The sequence below is a fragment of the Boleophthalmus pectinirostris genome, unplaced genomic scaffold (genome assembly GCF_026225935.1).
Source record: "Boleophthalmus pectinirostris isolate CB_2022bp ecotype Guang Dong unplaced genomic scaffold, ASM2622593v1 HiC_scaffold_4, whole genome shotgun sequence".
NCBI classification, from domain to species: domain Eukaryota; kingdom Metazoa; phylum Chordata; class Actinopteri; order Gobiiformes; family Gobiidae; genus Boleophthalmus; species Boleophthalmus pectinirostris.
The window spans coordinates 8,225,047-8,250,403 of NW_026571353.1; the positions used below are offsets into that span (position 1 = coordinate 8,225,047).

General features: G+C 37.3%; 1 protein-coding gene across 1 annotated transcript in view; it reads left to right on the top strand.

Moving 5' to 3' along the window:
- The first annotated feature begins 4,524 nt into the window (after positions 1–4,524).
- The window catches only part of LOC110161061 (erlin-2-like), a 76,815-nt gene continuing 55,982 nt past the window's right edge, over positions 4,525–25,357 (top strand). Inside the window, exons 1-6 of the mRNA XM_055161820.1 lie at positions 4,525–4,655; positions 7,686–7,793; positions 20,457–20,538; positions 20,687–20,733; positions 22,605–22,666; positions 25,157–25,282. Coding sequence (XP_055017795.1) covers positions 4,570–4,655; positions 7,686–7,793; positions 20,457–20,538; positions 20,687–20,733; positions 22,605–22,666; positions 25,157–25,282 — 511 coding nt within the window. The 5' untranslated portion in view covers positions 4,525–4,569. The remainder of the gene's footprint in view (positions 4,656–7,685; positions 7,794–20,456; positions 20,539–20,686; positions 20,734–22,604; positions 22,667–25,156; positions 25,283–25,357) is intronic.

Here is a 25,357-nt window from a genome sequence, read left to right on the forward strand (position 1 = left end):
TCCCCCTTTCTTTCTCCCCCTTTCTCCCACTCTCTCTCTCCGCTTTCTATCGCTGTCTTGTCTGCCCCCTCTCTCCCTCTCCTTCTCTCTCTCCCCCTTTCTTTTTCCCCCTTTCTCTCGCTCTCTCTCCACTTTTTTTCTTTCTCTGTCCCTCTCCTTCTCTCTCTCTCTTGCCCCCTCTTTCTCTCTTTCTCCCCCTTTCGCCCTCTCTCTCTTTCATCTCTTTCTCACTCTCTTCTCTCTCTCCTCTCTCTCTCTTTCTATTCTTACCCCTTTCTCTCACGCGCTCTCTTTCTCTCCCACCCCCTTTCTCTCTCTATCTTTCTCTTCCCTTTTTTTCTCTTTCTCTCCTGCCCCCTTTCTCTTTCTCTCCCCCTTTCTCCCTCTCCCTCTCTCTCTCTCTCTCTCTCTGTCTCTCTCTCATGTCTTTCTCCCTCTCCCTCTCTCTCTCTCTTTCTCTCTCTCCCTCTCTCTCTCTCTCTCTCTCTCTCTCTCTCTCTCTCTCTCTCTCTCTCTCTCTCTCTTCTCTCTCTGTCTCTCTCACTCTCTCTCTCTCTCACTCTCTCTCTGTCTCTCTCACTCTCTCTGTCTCTCTCTCCTCTCTCTCTCTCTCTCTCTTCTCTCTCTCTCTCTCTCTCTCTCTCTCTCTCTCTCTCTCTGTCTCTCTCTCTCTCTCACTCTCTCTCTCTCTCTCTCTCTCTCTCTCTCTCTCTCTCTCTCTCTCTCTCTCTCTCTCTCCTCTCTCTCTCTCCTCTCTGTCTCTCTCTCTCTCTCTCTCACTGTCACTCTCTCTCTGTCTCTCCCTCTCTCTCCCTCTCTCTCTCTCTCTCTCTCTCTCTCTCTCTCTCTCTCTCTCTCTCTCTCTCTCTCTCTCTCTCTCTCTCCTCTCTCTCTCTCTCTCTCTCACTCTGTCTCTCTCTCCCTCTCTCACTCTCTCTGTCTGTCTCTCTGTCTCTGTCTCTCTCTCTCCCTCTGGGGTTAGGGTGCCGGTCTCTCTGTGGACGTCCCAGGAGGGTGGGGTGTAAAAATAAAGGTGTCGGCGTGGGGTTTTTAGTGCGAGGTGCTCGTCTGCGCTCGTCCTCGTGCTGATCTGCTGCTTCCAGAGGCTGAGTGTGCACAGAGCTGAGCCTAACCAACATGGACTCCCCTGACGGCTTCATTAAACACATGATCAAGTGCTCCGAGTTCTGTTTTAATAGAGCTTTCGTCTGGTTCCTCTGTATTTTTCTGATTTGTTAAAGGTAAAGGTGAACAGGTATATCACTGCATTGTTTTTCATCGATTTTCTTTTGGATTTCAGGACACGATCTACAAAAACATGATCAAATTACTCCAGTTAGAAAAGAAAAAAAGTGGAAATCATGTCTTAACCAGTGGTGGAAGAGGTACTCGAGTTTTGTTACTTAAGTAAAAGTACAGATATTGAAGCAAAGGTAAAAGTGTTACATGAAAAAGTATTAAAGTACCTGTTTAAAAATGTATTTAAAAAGAGAAAAAGTAAAAGTATTCCATGCAGATTTTGAAGTGAAATAAGCTTCAAATGTAGTGATTTTACAGATTTATGCTAAATTTTGTCCAACAGAATCAAATGAATCAGTAGTTTTTTCCCCCTGAGCTGTTTTAATTTATGTTTTTATATTTTTGGTTTGCTCAAACTATGAACATGTTAAAAATAAACCATCAGCCTTTTCAGCAGCTCATAAAAATACTTTTACTTTTTAGTCTACTTATGAAGTATAAACCAACGAGTAATAAAGTATAAACCAAAAAGTATCCACTTTAAAAGTACAGATACCTAAGGGTCCGGTCAAGTGGTAACGGAGGGAAACAGGGGCAGATTTTTGACATTCAAATGTCTCTTATTCAGAAACTAGAGGGACTATTGAAATAAGTAAAGTATCAGAATGTAGGAAAGAGTTACACTCCAACAGGGTCAAGTTAAACCTGTGATATTCTTTCAAGTTGTTGACAAAAAATGTTAAAACTCATGTCGGTAACGGAGGGAATGAAATATGCAGCACTTTTTGGGCAATAAATCCAAACAGTGATAACTCTTGGTTCTCACTTCCATATCCTTAACAAACTGGTTTGAATATTTGCTTCATATAGTTTTCTACCATATGGTACAAGATTAGGTTGAAAAACCTCTTACTTTTTGAGTAATGACATTTTTTATTAAGAAAGGTCATGGTAACGGAGGGAAAAGTAACGGAGGGAAAATTGTACAAACAAGTAGAAGGTGCATGATTTTACATCATTTGTCAACTTTTTTCTTCTGAAAACTTTAATATTACTTCAAAATGAAAGAAACTATTTCTATAAAATATGTCAGTCCTTCCAAGCAAATTTTTATCATTTTAAATACTTTTTTTTTTTTTTTTTTTTAATCATGTACCTTCATCAACAGTTCAAAGATGGAATAAACACAAGATATGATGAAATACATCCATTTATTTACATGATTTGCAGGTCTTTGAAATTTGGGAAATAATTTTTGTTCCATGTTTCATACATGGTCTGTTTAAAACGTATGGAACTTTAGAACCAAAAATGGTACAGAAAAAATGTAAACAGTTTGATAAACTAGAGTACATATGTATCTGTTCAATACATTTTTATATCAGATGCATTAACTTGAATTTTTGACCTTGCTGTTTACTTCTGCTTGACCGGGCCCCTAAATCTTTAAGAGGTTTTTCAAAAGTACAGTACTTCTTTTACTTTGTTACTTTGTTACTTTGTTCGTTCCACCCCTGGTCTTAACTCCAATGGCAGATATTATTAAAGCCTCATTACGTAACTTTTTAACCAAGGCATAAATGATAGAAGTGCTTTTTTCCCATTTTGTATATTTCTATTTCACTAAAAAATATTTATTTGGAACTGTTCATTTGCTGTAATATTCCACAGTGTTGCGTAAACAGATCTCCAGGGAGTTTTTATGGATTTTATTTTCTAGTTCCATGGAATCGTACAGTGCCACAAGTTACACGGTGTTACTTTAAATAACTCTGTGAGTAAGTGGCGATGAGTCAAAGCACTCCAGAGATCTAAAAATCAAGGATGTTGTTGGTTTTGGGTTCAGATGGAAGTCCCAAAGTAAACATGACATGGTCTCTGTCGCCACCTGCTGTTCAGGTGTGGGAACATACAACCTTAAAGTGTAAACGATGGACGTTTATGATTCTCAAATTTTGACTTAATTTGGCAGAATTATAACTATTGTAAATATAAATTATAATTTTACACCAAGAAAGAGACCATTTGAGAAGAAAAGTAGAAAAATACATCTGATACTTTTGATACTTTAAACATGATTTCAGCAAAATAAAGGTGTTTTCTTATATTTGTGTTTGTCAGATAATATTTTCTGTGCACTTTAATGGAGATTTTCTAGGTAACAGTTATGGAATTCCCTTGTTCCAACCAGGAAGCTAAATTTGAAACCTAAAATATGACCGATAACTGTGAAAAAGTGTAAATGTTTTTAGCAAAAATCTTGAATACAATGATCTTAATTGTGTTTTAGTAAAATGAGTAGTCTAACATGTCACAGGCGCTTTAAATAACACAGTTCCAAAACAGGATAATGGAGCGTTGCCTTGTTATGGTCTAAATATAAAGACAGTAAGTTATTGTCAACCTGAAATGGTGTCAAATCTAAAATTACAATATCAAAATTCCAGTGAATCACATACTCACATTTTGCTTGTACTGTGACAGGCTACTTGGGATTGTAACTTTTCCAGTGGAAAACCTCACCTCAACTTCCACCTTCATACAACTCACCCTTATGGAATGGATAATACTCCCTACAACTGTACAACAACTCACCCTTATGGAACGAATAACCCTATGTCTTGTCAATCATCATATCCTTGTTGCACCGTCTTCCTATTACTTCTTATCTAAAGCTGAGATTTAATTTTATTACTTATTTTTCAAGTAGATTTTGACAAATCACAATGTAATATAATAACAAAGAGTACACAGAACTTAGTCACACTGGAGGAGCTCAGAGTAGAGCCGAATGCTTCCTGGATGTCTCCTTGGGGAGGTGTCCCGGGCATGTTCCACCAGGAGGAGGCCCCGGGGAAGACCCAGGACAAACTGGAGGGACTATGTCTCTCTGCTGGCCTGAAAATGCCCCGGTTCCTCCTGGAGGAGCTGGAGGAAATGTCGGGGGTGAAGGAAGTCTTGGAGTCCGTACTTGGACTGCTGCCCCCGTGGCCCGCCCCTGATAAGCAGAAGAAAATGGATGGGTTTAGTAAAGAATCTTAAAATATATATAAAAATGGTAATAATAAATTCTAAAAGAGACTGGTGTTAAATAGACTATACAAAATTATATAAAAGTATTTGTACATTTACACATATATTTATATAAATGTATATAATTATGACAAATAGACATAATTCTATACATGTATATAATTGTCTAACCTTAAGCCTATGTCTCAGTAGCCTTTACCCGACCTTTTAATAACTGCTACTTCGCTGGTGTCCACTAGAGGGCGCCACGGACACAGCGCAGAGCTCGGGAGCTGCCGAGGAGGAACATGGATCAGTATGAGCGCAGAGGAAGAGGTGGAGGCAGCAGCAGCAGAAGCAGGTGCCTCTGAACCAAACCCGAGCCATCTCCGCCGCCCAAACAGGTAAATCACCCCGAAACTACCGGCCGATCTGTGAGGACCTCTCCTTCACACCACCCGGCCGGACCAGAGCGGTTTGATCGCTAATTCCGCCGCGAAACAAGCGTAAACAACGTGAAAATGCTATTAGCTAAGTTGCTGCAAGGTTATCCCCATGCGTATCCTTTGAGCATTATTAAGTTTTAAATACATTGAGATCAGATTGTTTCTAGCATGAAACTGTAATCTCATAGTTTGCATACTGTAAAATATTAACAATAGAGTGTCGGCCTTTATGTAGTTATTGAATATTGTAACTTGCAAAATGCTATCGCTGTTAGCTCCGCAGCTTCCACACGAACTCCCATTCAAACGCAGTGGGAATTACAATTTGTAGTTAGTTAAATCATGTAACAAGTAAATTTTTAAAAACGATTTTACAACCTTTAAGACTTTACTAATGCTTATCTTTTAATCGGCTGACACACATTTTTATGAAATGTCTTACAACTTACAAATGGCTTGTTCAAATAGATTTAAGTTGAATTTGTCGTGTAGTAAACAGTTATACAAATCAGTTCATTTGCTTATTGATTTGCATTGGAAATTTAACATAGTAAACTATTGTTGACAGAAATACAAAATATAGCAGTGACATACAGCTGGGTGTATTTTAATTATATTCTTTGGAAAGTCCTGTTTAGTTTTTTTTTCCCCACTAATTAAAGCTTGTCATTTTATCAGCAAAAAATATTTATAATGTTAATGTTTTGATAAAAATCTATTGAATCTTGACTATTTGTATATGCAGTAATAATAGTAATAAAAATAATAATATCGCATACATTTTGTCAGATATTATACTGGTTTATCAACTGATTTTGAAGTAATTCTTGAATTGGAATTTCTACATTGTAATTTTCAACATTAAATCTTAGTAGTTTATTTTATGTTATTATAACTTATATCTGTGCAATCCCTCAGTCATCCATATAGGTTCAGTAAATGTGTGGTCTTATACTTGTTCTGATACAGCTCAAGATTATTTAAAGCTATTGAGGAAAGGTTAATTTCCGTCCTGTGAATATGACTTTTTTAGTATCGATACCTGTTCAAATTATTATCTAGTTTTGATACTAGTTTTTAGATGAGCCTGGTTTCTTCCAAGCAGGGTGACCGCGATCGTACACTTTAGCCCCAATCCTATTTAAGTACAAGAAGGTCACAGGATGAGGAGCTACCTGTGGCTAAGTTGGTAAGCCTGAGCAGATGAGAAAAGCTGTGTGTGTGTGTATGTGTGTGTCTGTATGAGAGTGTGTATGTGTGTGTGTCTGTGTTTTGTAAGCCGTGTACTGTAGGATTCACTGGAACGCTGCCCATTGATTTGTGTGTTTACACAATATAAACCTGTTTCTATTCACACAGACAGCTTTACAGGTGTGCCAAAGCATACTGAGCTCCTCTTAAGCAGTTTAGTAGTAAAAATAAAAAAAGAAAAGAAAGATTTTAAAAGATTTAGATTTGAAAAAAACTATTCAAAAAGTGTTAATCATCAAGTCAAGTCATATTGAATAGCTTTACAGTGATCTTGAGCTGTATCAGAACAAGATTAAGACCACACAGTCGCAGATATAAGGCCACATGGTAATATAAAAGAAAGTACTATTGCTTTTAATGTTGAAAATCACATTCTATTATCTATCTAAAGAAAGAGTGTTTTTGTGTATTGAGTTTATTCCTTAGTATTGAAATAGAGTATGAAATTATGGTATAGTGACGCTTATAGGTACTTTTACATAAAGCACGTATTACAATGCTTTATTATTATCATTATTAGTAGTAGCAGGAGTAATAGTGGTAGGAGTAGTAGGAGTAATAGTAGTAGTAATAGTATTGACATTAGTGATAAGGGATATATTGTTTATTAATAGGACTGCATTATTAATCACAATTCGATCAAAAGGTCAGTGGTTGCAATAAAAATGTTTGATCTATTTATTTATTTATTTGACAGGGACATTGCTCAATAAATATAATGCACAGACCAGATTTAGTTACATGTTCATTTTCATCTGTATTAAAAGGATGTTCTCTGCAAACTACAAAACTGTGCAGATCGAATTTCAAAACCACAACAAAAAACAGAATTTATTGCAGCTCAGTGTCATTCTGTGGCAGTACATAAACTACTTTATAAATCTTCTTTTAAATATTATGCTGTTTTCTGATCTTTGTTAAATGTTCTTTCCTTGTCACAAACAAACCTGGAGTTATGTTTTGTTTCATTCACACATTTTTAACACATAAATTATGTCTGGTAAGTGCTCCACTGTGTTTTTAAACTCCATATTACTACGCACACTAGAATCATTTGGATGATTTCAACCCTGGAATTGCACAAAATGACATCACAAGGTGGAACATTTTGAGCTTTGGAGATGTAGAGAGGCTAATAATAAAGGATTATTACAGTGTGAATTACAGGTGGACCGATATTTTTTTTTGCAGATTGTTTAGAATCCTGAGCAATAAGCTCTGCCGATATTTTGTGTCTATTGGCCCCGCATATAGATATGTACATACACAATTACATAACATACATACATAATTACATAATTTATGCAAAATAATAAGAACTAGATAGTACAGATTATAGAGATAAGTATGAAGGGCAAGTTTTGATTATTTTTGCTCAAGTTATGCAATTTAGATTTACTACAAACTCACTTAAAGTCCTTTGTTTACCATAAATCTCTAAGAAAGTGGTATAGTCAAATATTGTGCTGTTATCTCTTCAAATTTAAGTGTTCCAACAAAGTCTCAGGTGGATTCTTTAGTTAGCTGGTTGACCAAAATGTTTAGGACATTGGCTATCTCTAGTGTAAATGAAACAAAAAACAACTCCAAGTATGTTTCTGATAAGGAAACAACATTTTAACATGGCTTAAAGCTCACAAGAGTCAATTTTGCATAATATCAGACCTTTAAACAACATTTTGAGCAGAAATTTCATCCCATTGTTAACTCTGCTCTGTTCTTTTCCTCTCCTGACAGGATGGCGCAGTGGGGAGCCATACTGGCCATAGTGGCGGCTTTGGGAGGAGCTGGTCTGTTAACCTCTGTGCACAAGATCGACGAGGGCCACACAGGAGTTTATTACAGGTGAGACAAGGAAAAAACATCTGCTCCAAGTCTGTGTCACACCTGCCAGTTTAGTCAGTCAGACTAAGAGCTGTTAATTACGTACAGTTGTGATACTTTGCAATAGTACTAAATGTTTATGGGGTAATAAAATGTCAGAGTACATGGAAAAAGCTCATATAATTTTGCCAAACAGATTTGCCAGGGGGAAGTGACTTTGTATCTATATTCATTTTCTTCTCCTTATTCATCCTGCTCACTTTTTCCTCTAAATACTCCTACACCGAGCTTTCTTGTGGTGGCACTAACGATAAAACAGGAAACTTACAAACGCAGGTGCTCATTAGACCAGGGCGCTTGAATTCTTGTAGAGAAGAAAGAGGACGGCAGAGGCACTCTTGATTTGCAGTGTATTTATTTGTGCTTACACCAACATGTTTCGACTACTTATGAGTTTTCAATAGGACTGATAGAATAAAAAGCAAGTGTGGTCCTATTTATAGGGGTCATGTGACCAGTTATCGTGTACATTATTAAAAAGTCCATATCCATATCCATGTTGTATCCAAGTATATTGACAACATATCACTCTAACATAACAGATAAGAACCACTGTTTTGTATAGGTTGGAGTACAGTCTTATTTCCCTTAGGTTACACAGCACACTTCAACAAAAGTTTTTTGTTTGTTATTTTAATTCAGTTTCAGTTAAAATAACAGAAAACTCCAGAAGCAATGCCCAAAAGAAGTTGACAGAAACAAACAAACAGCCTGTTGTGCACCTATCCTCTTCACAGTGCACATGTTTGTAAGAGTTGTTGATTAAACCATTGTTTCCCAAAAACCGGGTCACGACCCTGAAGTGGGTCGCAAGAGATGTTTTTTTTGGGTTGCCTTGTCACGAGCTGCATGTAGGTCTGCAATATACAGGGCTGCATTTAATGTCCAAATAAGCGAATTATGGATCCTTTTATTGCTGGTTTTCATTGTTTAAAACATGAGTAACACAAATTGTTCAAAGAGACACAATCATTCATTTAGCAATAAAATATCCTCAGTAATGGTCAAATCCACCTTCAGTTTGTGATTTACAAATAATGTCTATGACTTGGGTCACGAAGGTTTGTAACTTTTAAAATATGGGTCCCCAGAAAAAAGTTTGGGAAACGCTGGATTAAAGGGCAAAAACGAATGTTAAATGTCACAATACATTCAATACCGTTGTGAACTCAAAAATATATACTAGAAATAATGGAAAAATAATAATGACCAGTAATCTCACTTTTCACATATTTACAAGCATGTAGCAAAGGGGCCAAAATGTATTGTTGTTTTTTTTTTGTTTTTTTTTGAGTTTATATCGATATCCAACATTTGGGCTGCTGGTGGTCGTAAGCAATATTTACCAAGAAAAAATGTATGAATATCTGTATTGATATCGGATTATACTGCTGTCAAAATCGGCATATGAATCTAAAGTATTGTATAATCGCTAACAGTGATAAATAAATTAGATAGATTTGTGGAACATGTAATCTTAGACTTAGACAAAATTTACTGATTCACAATGGAAATTATTTGGACACAGTAGCTCACATATCACAATATAATATAATAATAAAGAGTAAAAAAATATATATAAATGGTAGTAATAATAAATTCTAAGTAAGTTTCAAAAAAGAGCAAGAGACTGGTGTCAAATATGTACAAGTCAAAATAAAATAGAAAAAGATGAATATAGACAAGTAAAAATAAAATTTAGGGCTAAACGAGGTCTAAAAGTGGATTACATCATCTCCACTGTAGGTCTAAACAAGAAATTATCCAGAAAAGGACAAAAAAGTGGAAAAAATGAACTCTAAATGAGGCAAGCACACAAACGGATGAGCTGTCCAAGTACCACCAGAAGGAGCTCATGTAACACGGTTTGGGTAAAAACACTGACCTAAGCCACAAATTATTATGGATCAGTTCAGTTTACCATTTTATGCTTCAGTTTGAGGACTTTTTCCCATCCAAAATTTGTAACATTTTATTCTAAATCTTTAATCACAAGGGCAGCGGTCCTACTTTTCATCACTCTAATACTCCTGCATACTTTTAAATATCACTTTGTCATCAGCAAGTGGAGTCTTGTCTTGTCTTTCAGTTTCTCAGGAATAAGAATAAATCATCTGTCTCTCGTTTCTACAGCTATTGTTATTTCCATGGAAAGTTGTTAGTGAGTTTTGCTTGAATACTTTTCTCATTATCCAATAACTCTAGACCTTGGAGTATGTTTAGTCCAGTCTGTTTTTCCCACAACTAACCAGATGTTGTCGCTTTGTCTGGAATGTTTCCCAGTATGGCATTAACTCTTCCTATCTTCATGGAGACCAAGCCAGACCAAGTTACAAGTCAGATCTGCAGACAGGCGACCCCGCTCACAGTCAGAATGTCTCTTTTCTAGGTATTTTTGAGCTATAAAAACACTTGTAACTGAATAAATGTAAAGTAGAGCTGTTTAATGTCATACTGCGGAACATTCCAGGCAGAGCAATGACATCTCCATAGTCACCATAGTCTCCGGTACTAATGGGAAACACTGAGTCATTTCTGTTTTCCCCCAACTAAACCTTGGATTTTTGTACTGAAAGGTGCACTGTGTAACTTTTCTGGTGGAGGTCCATCACCTGCTTGTTTCTATAGATGGATACGTCAGTGCTCTACCTGGAATGTTCCACAGTATGACATTAAACACCTCTATCTTACATTTATTCAATTACAGGTGGTTTTATAGGTCCAAAATACCTAGAAAAACAGGCATTCTGACTGAGCGGGTCACCTCTCCACAGATCTGACTTGTAACTTGGTCTGGTTTGGTCTCCATGAAGATAGGAAGATTTAATACCATACTGTGAAACATTCCAGACAAAGCAATGACATTTCCATGGAGAAAAGCATTTAACAGACCCTTATCCTCCACCAGAAGTGTTACAAAATGCGCCTTTAAATGAGCTTTTTAAGTAAAAACAAAAAAAAAAAAAAGCACTTTCTGTTTTATTTGGTTTTATTTTATTTTGTTTTATTTAATCTTATTTATTTTATGTGATTGATTGATTTAGTTAGTTAGTTAGTTATTTGGGACAGTGCATATTAATGAACATCGACAACACTGCAGTGTAAATACAAGTGTCCACAAGTCTGGTTTTCCTTTAGCTGCTGTTTCAAGTGGAATTTGAAAGTGTCCAGTGTTGGAGTCTCTCTTATTGATAATGGGAGACTGTTCCAGAACTTGTGCCTCTGACTGAGCGCACACTTTGTCCGAATGTAGTGCATCTGTGTTGGACCTCACCGCTCCCCCGGGTCGTGGCCCTAGTTCTCATCCCACTGATAATATCTCTTTAATAAAATCCTTTAACGGATAGGGGATCTGCCATGTTACCTCATCAAAAACTTGCCAGAAACGGTTTTAAATGTCATCCCCTGCATGTCTGAGTCATTTGGCAATCTCTCCCAGACCTTGTTTGAACCCTTTTTACGGGTAGCTGTAAGTTTTATCTAATGCTCCACCCACAAACTTTAATCACCCATGCTCTCACAAGACAATTCTCCGTTAAATCATAATATAAAACTCTACACTACAGCAGGGGTCTCCATCCTGTAGCTCAGGAGCTACCGGTAGCTCTCCACCCTATTCCAAGTAGCTCGCCCAGGGGTTTCTGAATCTACACGTACTGTCCTGAATCAAATAAATGTCTGTTACCATTGTACATGTATCATTTTGATGCCTAACTTTGTACAGTGTCCCTCGTTTATCTCGGGGGGTATGTTCTAAAAATAACCCACGATAGGTGAAATCCGCAAAGTAGTCAACTTTATATTTTACAATTATTATCTGTTTTAAAGCTGTAAAACCCCTCACCACACACTTTATACACTTTTCTCACACAGGACAGTTACAACCCTTTTTGCATCCTTCTTAAAACTTATTGCTGCTTCGTCCTTATGTTATTTTCCTCCTTTATGTAACGAACTGAAGATTCATTAATTCTGTAATGGAGTCCTGCACGGGTAAATTTTTGGAGACCCGCAACCACGCAGTACAGCACCACATGTGGCCATTAACCCGAGATTATATCAAACTTTTGCTCTGCCTACACCACGGACTGAACCAAGACTAAACCAGGTCTAAACCAGGACTGAACTAGGATTAAAACAGGAGTAAACCAGGAGTAAACCAGGGCTAAACCATACTGAACCAGGACTCAATTTCGGGACAGGCTCAGAGGTGACCGCAGGAGAGCTCCGTACCTCACGGAGGTGAGCGCGGCAATTGCCCGATCGCGCTGCACTTCAGAATCACACTGCTAGCGATCGAACATTTCTGTAAATTTGGCAGCTGAACACATTCTGTACTGTACAGGAGACACGGCACAGAGGAGACTGATTGACAATGGTCTACAGCCCCTTAGCCAATCAGGACGCAGGGGGAGGAACACAATACGCACTCATACGCTGGAAAAAATAAATTTTTTTTTTTTTTTAAAAGCATGCAAAATTGCACAAAAAAAATCCGCAAAACAACGAGACTGTGAAAGGTGAACCGTGATATAGCGAGGGACGACTGTACACTAATAAATGGATAATGGTTTGTGTTTTATAGGCATCTAACTATACTTCATCGAAGGCTCACCGTGACTCTTATATATGCTCAATTTCTTGTGACTGCTAAAACAAGTAGCTCCCTGGCATTTCTGTTTTATAAAAGTAGTTCACCAGAGGAAAAAAGGTTGGAGACCGATGCACTACAGCTTTGGAAACCTGTTGCGATATGCAGTAGTTTGACTTTCAACTCAGCGTCAACTTATAAAACATGTTAATAAGCAAATTTAGCATTTAGCATCAAAACCATAAAAGGTAACCTAGTGATCTGCCGTGATTTTTCCGGGCTATTAGACGCGCTCTTAAGCCTCTAACCCCATCAAAAAAGACCGCGCGCTTCGCAATCCAGAGCACCTTATACATGAATCCACTCGGGTGTCCCAGCACGACTTCACGACAAAGCTGCACCACCCGCAGCGCACGCAAACACACACGGAGCAGACAGCGACCGCGCAGCGAAAAACACCCACAGCCACACTCATCACTCCACGCCGACGAGGAATGGAATGGAGGAACGAACCGAAAAAGCGAGTCCAATGTTCCACTTCTAGCCACAACTGAGTCACTGCGAACACGCCGACAATCCATCGGTCCCAGACAGCACCCTCCCTACACGCCCAGAGTCACCGTGAATGCCACAAACAAAATCCGACCTTCCCATCTAATTGTTGTGTTTCTTTTAAAGTCCTGTGCGGTTTATTTGTGAAAAAAGTTTGAAAATAGACCATTTAATGACAGTGTGCCTTATAATCCAGTGCGCCTTATAGCCTGGAAAATACGGTAAATGTTATGTGTTAGCAATTAACACCCAATAGATGTAAAATACCCCCTCTCAAACACAGTGAACTTAAAGGTTGTATAGAGGATTTTCCAAGGAACGAGAAATCCAGCGACTGTTTCTCCTTTTTCAAATGTTGCGCATGCGTGAAACCACCCCTCCTCCCCCACAGCTCCCTACGTAGAAACGCCTCCTCCCGCCTCCTCCTTACGCCAGAAACAGGTTTGTTTACAGCCGGTGCACTGCACATGACTTGTAAACAACTAACTACAGTGTTGGTTAGGCAAGGCGGAGAAGTGAGGAGCGGGTGTGCGGACATTTCGTTCGTGGACGAGAAGTGAGGAGCAGGGAGAAGAGCGGAGCAGGGAGCAAGGAGAGGAGAGAGGAGAGGGGAGCGGTGCGCGGAGATTCCATGCCCGGAGAAGTGAGGAGCAGGGGGAAGAGCGGATCGGGCAGCGGGGACAGGAGCAGGAAAGGGGTGCAGAGAAGAGTGCACGGAGATTCAGTGCGCATGAACTAGCTACAACACGCAGCAGCAAGCGGACTCTTTCTTTGCCTTGAAAATTACATTTTCAGACATAGGATATCGCTTTCGTGTCCTGAAAAACGTTTGACTAGCTCTTGGAAATAAAGTACGTTTTCATAATAAGCAGAAGTGACCTGTCCAGGAGTAATTTGGCGACCAATGCGTCAGTCTTTAGACCCTGCGTCTGCTTCAGTCGCGCCATCGCTGGAATGAATCCATAAGAATCACCTTAGTTTGGCTTCGCTGCTTTTCTCCTTGTCTTCTTCTTTCAGCGACCTCAAAAATGGACTTTCTTTTGTGGCTAACTGCTCCTGGATTCTTGTTGCCATTGCAACAAACTTTGTGCTAACTGCGAGGAAGATATATAGGTCAAAAAAAAGCCGCTAAGAACTGTTGCGTTGGTGGAGTAAACAGCGTCTGTGCGGCTTGCGTCTGTGGACTGCGTGACAGGCGTACGTAAACCACGTACCGGCGGCGCGCAGGCAAGTCAGTTACGCTAGAAAAGTAGGGAGATTGATTGACAGCCTGTCAGCTAACAGATAACGAGGCAGTGTCGTTATCTATTGGCAAATGTTTAGCCCCACCACGTCCAGAGTTGATGAATTTTTATTCTCTTTTTTTTGGTCATCATAATTACAAGGCTACTGCACCTCTATAATGCTATCATTGACAACTTGAAACAAAAAAAAAATCCTCCATACAACCTTTAATTTGTACAACTTTTTTTTGCTTTTTTCCCCAACCACATTTTTTATATTCCACCACCACCACCACTGTAAATATCATATGTTTTTATATTTTCATCTTCCAGGGAATCTTCCAGGTAAATCTCATCTGATAATAGTTTGGAACTGTCTGTAATAGTATTTATTAAGATTCAAACCCCGGGACAAGAGAGGGTTTGGTCCAGAGCCAGAGCTTCCTGCTGCACCTAGAACAATGGGCGTTAGATGTTTACATAATATAGAAGAACTCAGTTGTTTTTTAGAATTTCATAGAACTTTGTCAGATGAGCTCTGTCTGTCTTAGTGTCTTTTTCATTTCACTCTCATTAAAGGTTTATTAAAGTTCCAGATGATGCAAAATTGTCTCTAGTGAGCTTCTAGCAATGTTAGAATGTTGTTACCTCTTCAAAAACAGACCTGGACTTGTGTTTTGTTTCATTCATACATGTTTGAGTACCTTTTATAATTAGTCTGTCAACATCTTCCAAGTTTGAAATGTTCTGTCCCACCCTGTGATGTCATGTAGTGGTAGTTTTCAAGTGTGAACATATGTGAATGAAACAAAACACAAGTCCAGGTCTGTTTGTGATCAGGAAACAATATTATAACAGAGAGCAGAAAATCGAGTAATATGGACCATATTTAAAGTACAGATGAATGTGTACTTTTAGATAAAATATATACATACATGTCACATCTTTTATAAACTATCTCAAAACTGACTAAATATTTGAAGAATCTCGTCTGATGTCCGAAACTAAGCAGGATAAGCCCTAGTTAGAGAGACTGCCGGGAATACCAGGCGCCACAGTCAGGTCTACTACTGGATACTGTTATTGTGTCCTTAGGAAAGACACCAAGTTTGAATGTGGTCTGTGAGCATTTGGCAGCCTCGTTTTGCCATCTCTTAATGTGGACTGAAAGAGTCATGCAATTTTAAGAGTCTTTGAGTGATACAAAAACACTATATACATTTAATATATTTTTGTATTATAACCTAAAAAACTATGTAAAATGTTGATTTGAATTTTGGAGGAAGAAAAACATTGTTTAAGACCTAATTCATGGATCTCCAACATTTTTTCTTTCGGTGAGCTGCCTTTGCAAAAAGAAAATGCTGAAGAGCTGTTACTTTAGCTGTCACAGGAAATTGAGCATTGGAAAGCCTTAGCTGGGGAACAGTAGCCTGATTCATCAGCCAGTTTCACTTCGTGGAAACTGTCTGACCTCGCAGCATTAGAATTCGTTCGCTCGACAGTACGCGTGTACTTTTTTTATTTAACCAGTCAGTGCTGTTTGGTCATGACGTATGTAATGTGCCGCTAGCTGGTATATTAAGCTTTTCCCATATCCCATAGGAAGAAGGGCAATAATGTCTTTCCCCTTGATAAAATTCACCAAACATTCTCTTTGTTCCAGCTTTAATTCCTTGATCTCAGGAATTCTTGCCAGCACAGAATGTATGGCTCTTCGCTGATTGGCTGGTGCCCGAACACGCACTTCCAGGGTTCTTGCAAATCTTGCTAGTTTATTTTGATTCCTGACCTAGTTGCTGGAGAGAAATGAAACTGAGCGGAGGCACTAGGTGGCGCCAGCCTGGCTAGGGGAACAGTTAGATTTCTATAAAACATTTATTTTTTTTAGTGCACAAAGGTACGCGTCAAAATAATACATTAACAATGGTAGTTCATCAAAGTCATTCTGCACAATGTGTATAACTCAGAAATCCCTTGGCAAGCTGCTTGTAAGGGGGTGGAGACTTACTGGTAGCTCCAGAGCTACAGGTTGGAGACCCCTGACCTAATTTAAAGGGACCATATTACCGGTACAATATTTTCTGGTCTGTTGTTCTTCTTCTTCTCTCAACCAGAAAACACTCTGTTCCATCCTGTGATGTCCTGCGCTAATATAGGAAGTGTTCCATTGTGTTTTTAATCTGTACACCTTCACTAGAATCCTTTGGGTATATTCAGTCCTGGAAAGTCCCATCTTTACTGAACTAAAGGTAGAAGGCAGCTGCTAATTTGAAAACAATTGCCTCATGACAAGGTGTTTCAGAACATTTTGAGCTATGGAGATGTTAACAGACTAATAATTAAGGATTACTCAAGCATGTGAATGAAACAGAACACACCTCCAGGTCTGTTTTTGATGAGGTAACAGCATTATAACAGGCATGGCTTAAAGCTCACAAGAGTCAATTTCACATAATATTGGACCTTTTAAAGTGAAAAATGGATGTCAAGTTCAAAAATTTGAAAAAGACAAAACTGATAAAGATATCTATAAAAGCCCCTCTGAAATCTTTTATACGTTTTAGCTCCTAATAAATCATGATTTCCCCAACATATTGCAGCCACTTGAATGCTGCATTGTTTATTACAATGGAAAATGCATATCTGTTTTTAATTGGAATTGGCCGGTGTTTTGCATTGTGTAAATCTGGAAGCCATTGCCTTTCAGTGTACCATAAAACCCACTGTAAACAGCAGAACCCCCTCTTCTCCTCAACCTGTTAGTGCAGCTGCCTTTTGGACAAACTGAACACCACTAGGGGGAAACACCGCATGGTTTGCACTGGATAAATGATAAATTGTTTGCTTTTTCAAAACAACAAGTTATTTCAGTTGTACAGCTGTTTAAACATACACTACAAGTCAAAAGTTTGGATGCACTCTCTCATTCATTGTCTATGTTTTTTTTTTTTATCACTTTCTACATTTTAAATACACAAGGAAGATATATGAAGCAAGATCTATGGAATTATGTTGTAGAGAAAAAAAATGTGAATAACTCGATAATTTTTTCAACTTTTCAACAAAGAAAAGGGTGGCAAATTTGAGGATTTGAATATAAAATATTTAAAAATATATTTACTAGACTTTTTTTTCTTTTTCTTTTGCTACATAATTCCACATACCTTATTTCCAAATATTAGACTGGTAGTGTGGATTTGATGGCAGCATTTGTGGAATTGACGATTACCGATATATTTTCAGATCCCATTTAGGATAGACATGACAAACTCGGCCCGGGGTCCAAATTTGGCCCGCAATATAATTATATGTGGTCTCATATCAAATATGTATTAGAGCTGACCCACCGACTGCAGATAGGCTATAAAGATATTATTTATTTAAAAATATATATATATTATTTTATATTATGCTTCTTCTAGATTCAATGCTTAATCAAAACTATTGTTAAACATTCATTTTAATAAGAAAAGGTTTAACGTCACACATCTCGAAAGAAGAGAAAACATGTAGATGTTTCAGTAAATATTTAGTTTGGCCCACAATTTAGTTCCAGTTTTTAATTTTGGCCCTCTGTGAATGTGAACTTTAGTGTGACACCCCTGATTTAGGAAGATGGCTTAGTGATAAAGTCTCTAGCCTTGAGTCCATACTATTTATGTAATGGAAAAACTGACATTTTCTATGACACTTGACTTTGACAAAATTGACAATTATTGGAAAACTTGGAGTGTTTTTTGCCTCATTTAGATCAGATTTCAATTGATTGTGACCTGATGAAACCATTGTATTTTTATTTATTTATTTATTAATATATGTTTTCTTGTTTATTATTATGATTATGATTATGATTATTATTATTATTATTAAGCATTTTTTAAAATTTTGACCATTCTTGTAATACATGTACAGTGACTTTGTTTATTTTTTGGAAAAGGAGAAACTTTAATGAAGAAAAAAAATTAGGAAAGGTCTAACTCTGTCTTATTTATGCGTTTTGTTTTTTTTGTTTTTTTGTTTTTTAGTATCAAAACTTTTGAGTATCTAGTTTCAATATTACTTTTATTATTATTTATTTTATTATGTAATGACATCCAAATATCTCAGCACGATATTATCACGATATACATCTCACGGTACGATATTTATTACAATACTTTGAAGAGGCTGATATAATTGTAGCTAGGACACATTTCTGCTTTTAAAATACCCTGACAAGATTTTGGTGTGAATTATTTCCATCATAATCCCAAGAATTGAAGTAAAAAACATATTTCTTCTTGTTGTCTGCACTGAAATGAATCATGGGATATGTAGTTCCCTATGTTCATAAGCTGTTGCTACTATAAAACCATGCATTTACGTAAAGGAACTTGTAATTCGATATATTGTGACAGCCCACGATATTATTGTGAGACTTTTGACAATACGATATCACAATTTTTCGGATATTTCGGAATTCGGATATTGCTACATCCCTGTATTGATTTTTTTGACAACTGTACCAGATTGTGCATCATATATTTTCAAAGTTTTTGTAAAATGTCTAGAATCTATAGACAATTTCTATGTAGACATTTTTTTATCAATACAGTAAAAAATTAGAGTAGAACGTGAATCTAAAAATGAGACTTAAAACTCAAATGGGAAATGAATAACTTCCGTGGACTTCCTACTCGGGAAATTCCACGTCTGCTGTAGTGAAAGCTCTTCCTGACAGTTCAGTCCTTGTTATCTTTGTCTACATCATCGGGAGTGTAATACTCTTAACAACATACTACTACTACTACTACAGGTCATACTCATACTATTACTGGTCATACTGCTACTACTACTACTACCACTCTTACTACTGTTACTACTACTACTACTGTTACTACTGTTACTACTGTTACTACTACTGCTACTACTACTGGTCATGTTGCTACTACTACTGCTAGTCATACCACTACTACTACTACTGGTTATACTACTACTACTTCTGGTCATACTGCTGCTACTACTACTGCTACTTCCGCTGATACTACTACTACTACTGTTACTACTCTTACTACTCTTACTACTACTGCTACTACTACTGGTCATATTGCTACTAGTACTGCTGGTCATACCGCTACTACTACTGCTGGTCATACCACTACTACTACTACTACTGGTTATACTACTACTACTGGTCATACTGCTACCACTACTACTGCTACTACTAGTGCTACAACTACTACTGCTATTACGGCTACTGCTACTACTGCTACTACTACTACTACTACTGTTATTACTACTGCTGCTACTACTGGTCATACTACTACTACTGCTGGTCATACTACTACTACTACTACTACTGGTCATACCGCTACTATCAAACTTTATTTGTGTAGCACTTTTCATACATTTGAAATGTGACACAAAGTGCTTCACATGCAACAGAAAAATCACAACACAATAATTAAAAACAACAGCAACCCCCCTGACCCCCCATACCCCATTGTTTCATCCATATTTACAACAATTTAAATAGAAACATAAAACAGAAACATAAAGCTCCTAAAGGTTATAGTAAAAATTGAGTGCTAAGATCAGATGAAGATTAAGTAAAATAGTAATGATAATGCAATTTAAAACAAATATAATAATAATAATAATAATAGTAATAATAATAATAATAAAAAGTTACTACTACTACTACTGCTACTACTACTACTACTACATTGTAGAAAAGTTACATATGTCGTTTGACTATTTCAAACTTAACATACCAACTTGTATTTGAGTAACTTCATCACAGTGTTTTTATCCACAGATACATTTACTCGAGTAACTTTTTAAAGAAACTGTACTTCATGGAGTTGTTTTTAGACTGCAGTTTTACTCCTACTTGAGTAATATATTTGACGTTGCAACAGTGTAAAATTTTTGGTTACTAGTCTACAAGTGACAAAAGCTTTATCCTGAAATGATGATTCTTGCAGCACTCCTACAGTTTTGTCTTTAGAATTAAATTAACTTCAGCTTCCTTTTACTCTGAGAAAAACTCTTACTTGAGTAGTTCTCAAGTACACTGTTACTGTAAAATCTTGAACCACTACTTTGTACTTATACTTTGAATTAACATTAGGCTTACTTAGAAATAATTTTTGGCTACTTTACGCACCACTGGGGATTTTGAGAGCTTAACACTGACTGCTTGGATACTCTCTGAAACCCTGTACCTTGAGTTTTTGACATTGACTGACTCACTTCCTGTATGTGATCTGACAGAGGGGGGGCGCTCCTGACCACCACCAGCGGCCCGGGCTTCCATCTAATGCTCCCATTCATCACCACATACAAGTCTGTGCAAGTGAGTCCTCTGTCCCACTGCCTACTGTCTCATTCTATTACTATGTGTTGGTGACTTTGTGTGGGGGTCTGTGGTGTCTGTGCGTGTGCATGTGTGTGTGCCTGTGTGTGTGCTGCTAAATGAACTCTGCTGCTGTCCCTGTGTGCAGACCACGTTACAGACGGATGAGGTGAAGAATGTTCCTTGTGGGACGAGGTGAGATCACATGTTGGACTTTGAGTTTTACAGATGAACAGTGGCTGCTGTTACAAGCTCAACCAAAATCTGTGTAATATCTGATTTCTACACATTCGAAATGACTAAAGTCCCTATGACAGGTTAAACCACTAGTTTTACTAAAACACAGTTGAGATCACTTCCTGATTAGAGAAATGCATGGTGTATGATTGGATCATTAAAAAAAATTATGGAAGAATTATTTGCTGAGTCTAGTCCCAGATCCCTTGTAATCAAGCATGAAGTAGGATGAATGGCTCTCTGTACAAGAGGACTAAGTTCTGCACTAAGAACATGATGGAAAATGTTACTTGCTACTGAAGGTTTGCAGTGACCAAAATGTTGCAAGGAGGGTTCGGATAGGGCCCGAGAGACTGTTAAATTACTTAAACATGCTTGGACAATAATCTATAACATCTTCAGGCAAATATAGCATGGTAGAATGCTAAAAAAATGAGAGAGAGACTATGTAAAAGTATGTTAAAAAAAAAAAAAAAGAGAGAATATGTAAAAATAAAATATATAAAAGAAAGTTGGCGGTTGAAAATGCATGCATGTTTTGTAAATCTGTGTCAGATTGCAACAGATTTAACTAAAGTTGAAAGCAGCAAAAGTGAAACTAAACAATGAACACACTGCTGGTTAACTTCACTATAGTTTGAGAACACTTGGTTTAGAAATGGCACGACATGCCCACATCAAAGCTGCTGTGAAGCCAACAGAACTAACAGACAGCTTCAGTTAGTAAATGTTATCAAATTCCATGATCACACAACAAAAGATTACTTTTTATGTTGATTTTATATGATTTTATTTTACACAAAACTCAACAACTTATTTGTATAACACCCACTTTCATATATCACATATTCTTCAGTGTAAGGCTTTTATCTGTTCTTGGGTTGTCAAAAGTATGGAAAATCAGATGCTAATTGAAACTAGATACTCATGTGAGCAAGTATCAATACTAAAATGGGCTCTATTTACGCTTACATCACAAAACCAGAAGACGGTTGGAAACATGCGACTTCCTTTGGGCTCTGTTGGCAATAGCAACTGACAAAATCTGGGAAAACTGGGAAAATGACCCGGTTTGTGATTGTATCCTTTCTTTTTTCCTTTTATAAATTGCCTAATCATTTGTCTAACTTGATTTTTAAAAAGTGATGTCATTGTAGTGTTTAGTTTGGCAGAACAACAGTTACAACCAGCTGCCATTAAGTGACATCCAAGATGAAATTAACATGGAAAAGCTTTGGCAGAGGCGTCTTATCGCCATGTGTCGGGAACTACACTGGAAGTCGTCATCCGCCTGTTTACCAACGTCTTCTGATAAGCGGTCTTGAGCTGTATCAGAACAACTATAAGAGCACATAGACTAGTATACAGATATAAGACAATGGCAATATGGCAATTAAAAAAAAAAACTACTATGATTTAATGTTGAAAATGGCATTCAATTGTATTATTAAATTATCATCAGTTTTGAGCTTGTCCCCGAAATCCAATTTGAAACTTCAGTACCGTGACAGCACTGCTCTACTGTACAAATGTGACTGAATCTGCACTCTTCCATGGCAAACATAATTTTACCATGATTATCTTTTTTTTAATCTTATATTGGGATTTCCATGTATTTCTTAAAGCACTTTATATTACTTTGTCTACAAACTTCACTCTACAAACTCTGCACACTTACCTTTGCCTTGAGATTATACAGTTTGACATTTGTCATCACAGATTTCACAACCATTTTCTGGAAGCATTTGAAGGCAGAACTATAATTTTTCATAATCCTGTTTTATCTTTTATGAATGTCTCACCAGCTATTGGCCCTGTTTTTGTTTCAGTGGAGGAGTGATGATTTACTTTGATCGTATAGAAGTGGTCAACTACCTCATTCCCACAGCAGGTAATATCTCTCAGTCTCCCAAAGCCATTCGAAAACACATGTGTCAGCTCCCATTGTTTTCTTTAGGATTCGTCAGCTCTGAGTTGCATTAACAGTCCGTAAGTTAAGTGTACAGTCATAAATCTTGTAGCAGAGGGGCCCACACCGAGTCAAATGTGCACGACTTGTGGTTTCTGCTCTAGCAAATCCACCAAATGTTTTTCGCATCATATTCCAAAAAACAGACTCAATTTAAAGTTGTTTTTTTTCCATTGTGGTTGTTTATTGCACTGATAAACATGCATCCTTACTCTGAGCAGGCTTGTCTCTCCACAAACCTGACTCTTACTTGACATGGAACCAATCTAGGTAATGTGCCATCTCCAGAAAGTTACATTTTGAACCTTTAAAGACAGTAAGTTAGGAGATGCCTCTCTCCACAGTTTGGGAAACACGATACATTTCCATTATAAAGTAGCCAGCCAAATGTCATTTTCTATATTGTGCACTAACAAGTACTGATAACAGTATAATTTAGCGTTTATTTATTAATGTGTCTATTCCAACAATATGACACTCAGATCGATGTCTCAGATCAGTGGGTGGATGCAAAACTCAGACAACACTGAAGTCATAGTGTTTGGCCCAAAGACACAAAGAGACAGTGGCAGCAGTCACCTCCAGTCTCTCGCTCTAAAACCTTCAAATCAGGCAAGAAATCTAGAGGTAATAATGGACTCAGACTTGAACTTTAACAGCCACATCAAATCAATAAGCAGCCTTTTACCACCTAAAAACAGAGCAAAAATCAAAGGTTTACTGTCTAAAGCAGACTTGGAAAGACTTATCCATGCGTTTGTCTCCAGTAGGTTAGATACTGTAACGGCCCACTGACTGACCTCTCCAAATAAGATAAGAAAAGACATGCTTTTATCAGTCCCACAGTGGGGAAATTCCAATGTTGCAACGCGCAATTCAAGAACAGCTGGAAAATGATAACATGCAATAACATAGATAATAGATAATGGCTTAAAAATAATTTAAAAAATAGACTTAAAAATAGACTCTGATGTAACACACTGTTATGTGTGACATGCTGCAGAACATCCAGAACGCTGCAGCTCGGGTCCCGACTCAAGCCAGGAAGTACAAGCATATGCATCCTGTGCTCAGGTCTCTGCATTGGCTTCCTGTGGCTCAGAGAATAGACTTTAAAATGTACTTAAAATTGACTTATACATAAGTCAGTTATGTATTATTCTCTCCATGGCCTAGCACCAAAATACATCTGTGACATGTTAGTGCCATATGAACCTGAGGAGCTCAGGGACCAGCTTCCTGCTGGTGCCTGGAGTCAGGACTAAACACAAGGAGTCACCGTTTCAGGTTTATGCAGCTAAAATCTGAAAAGTGTTCCTGAACATGTGAGACAGGCTTCTACTCTGACTCTGTTTAAATCCAGGCTCAAACTGGTTCTGTTCAGCTGTGCATATGACTGAAAGATTTTCATTCTGGGCTCTTTTCTCTCATTTAATATCTCTCTCTCTCTGTAATTTTATGATTATCTATGTTTGATTTGTTTCTATTGTGATTTTAACTTTTGCCTTTACTGTACACTGCCAAAAACTCAACCTCTCATTCAATGTTTTTTCTATATATTTACTACTTACAACTCTACATTTGATATACATACAGAAAACATCAAATGTATGAAGTGAGATATGTGGACTAATGTAGCAAAGGAAGAAAAAGTTAAATAAAACTACTATTAAAAAATAAAATCTCAAATTAGCCACCCCTTGAGTTATTTTATTTTTCTTTGCTATATAATTCCAAATATCTTACACATATATAGATGTCTTCTGTTTGTATCTAAATTAATGTAAATAAATGTAAATGTCAAAAGTAGAAAAAAAATATATAGAAAAAAACATTGAATGAGAAGTTGAGTTTAAACTTTTGGCAGGTAGTGTAAAGTATTGTTTGAATAGATACATAATATACATAATAAATACAATAATACATAATAAATAAATGCACAATTAAACTGTTACTAATAATTGTTACAGCTCAACATATAAAAGGTATATGGCTGGCTACTTTTAACTGCAAATGTAATAGACTTATGTGTAGTACAGTATAGTGGTTCCCAGACTGTGGAAAGAGGCATCTCCTAACTTATCGTCTTTATAGATACAGTATGTAACTTTCTGGAGCTTGTACATCACCTGCATTGGTTTCCATGTCAAGTAAGAGCCAGGTTTGTGGAGAAGCAAGCCTGCTTAGAGTGAGGATGCATATTTTTCAGTGTAGTAAACAACCAAAATAAAATAAAATAAAAATGCTTTAAATTTAGTCTATTTTTTGGCTAAAAATTTACAGATTTTAGTTCAGTGTTAAATATTTTCGACAGTGACACAGCCGTACGTTTCAAGAACAAAACGATAGAATGAAAAAAATGTTTCTAGTTTACTGTATCTCTAATAATATTTTCCTTTCTTTTCTCTTCAGTCTATGACATAGTGAGAAACTTCACGGCCGACTATGACAAAGCTCTGATCTTCAACAAAGTTCACCACGAGCTCAACCAGTTCTGCAGCGTTCACTCTCTGCAGGAGGTCTACATCGGCCTGTTTGGTGAGGCCGCTCTATCAAAACTATTTCATGTATCATTTCAATTCATACCTAAATCATTACAGATCTTTAATTTGC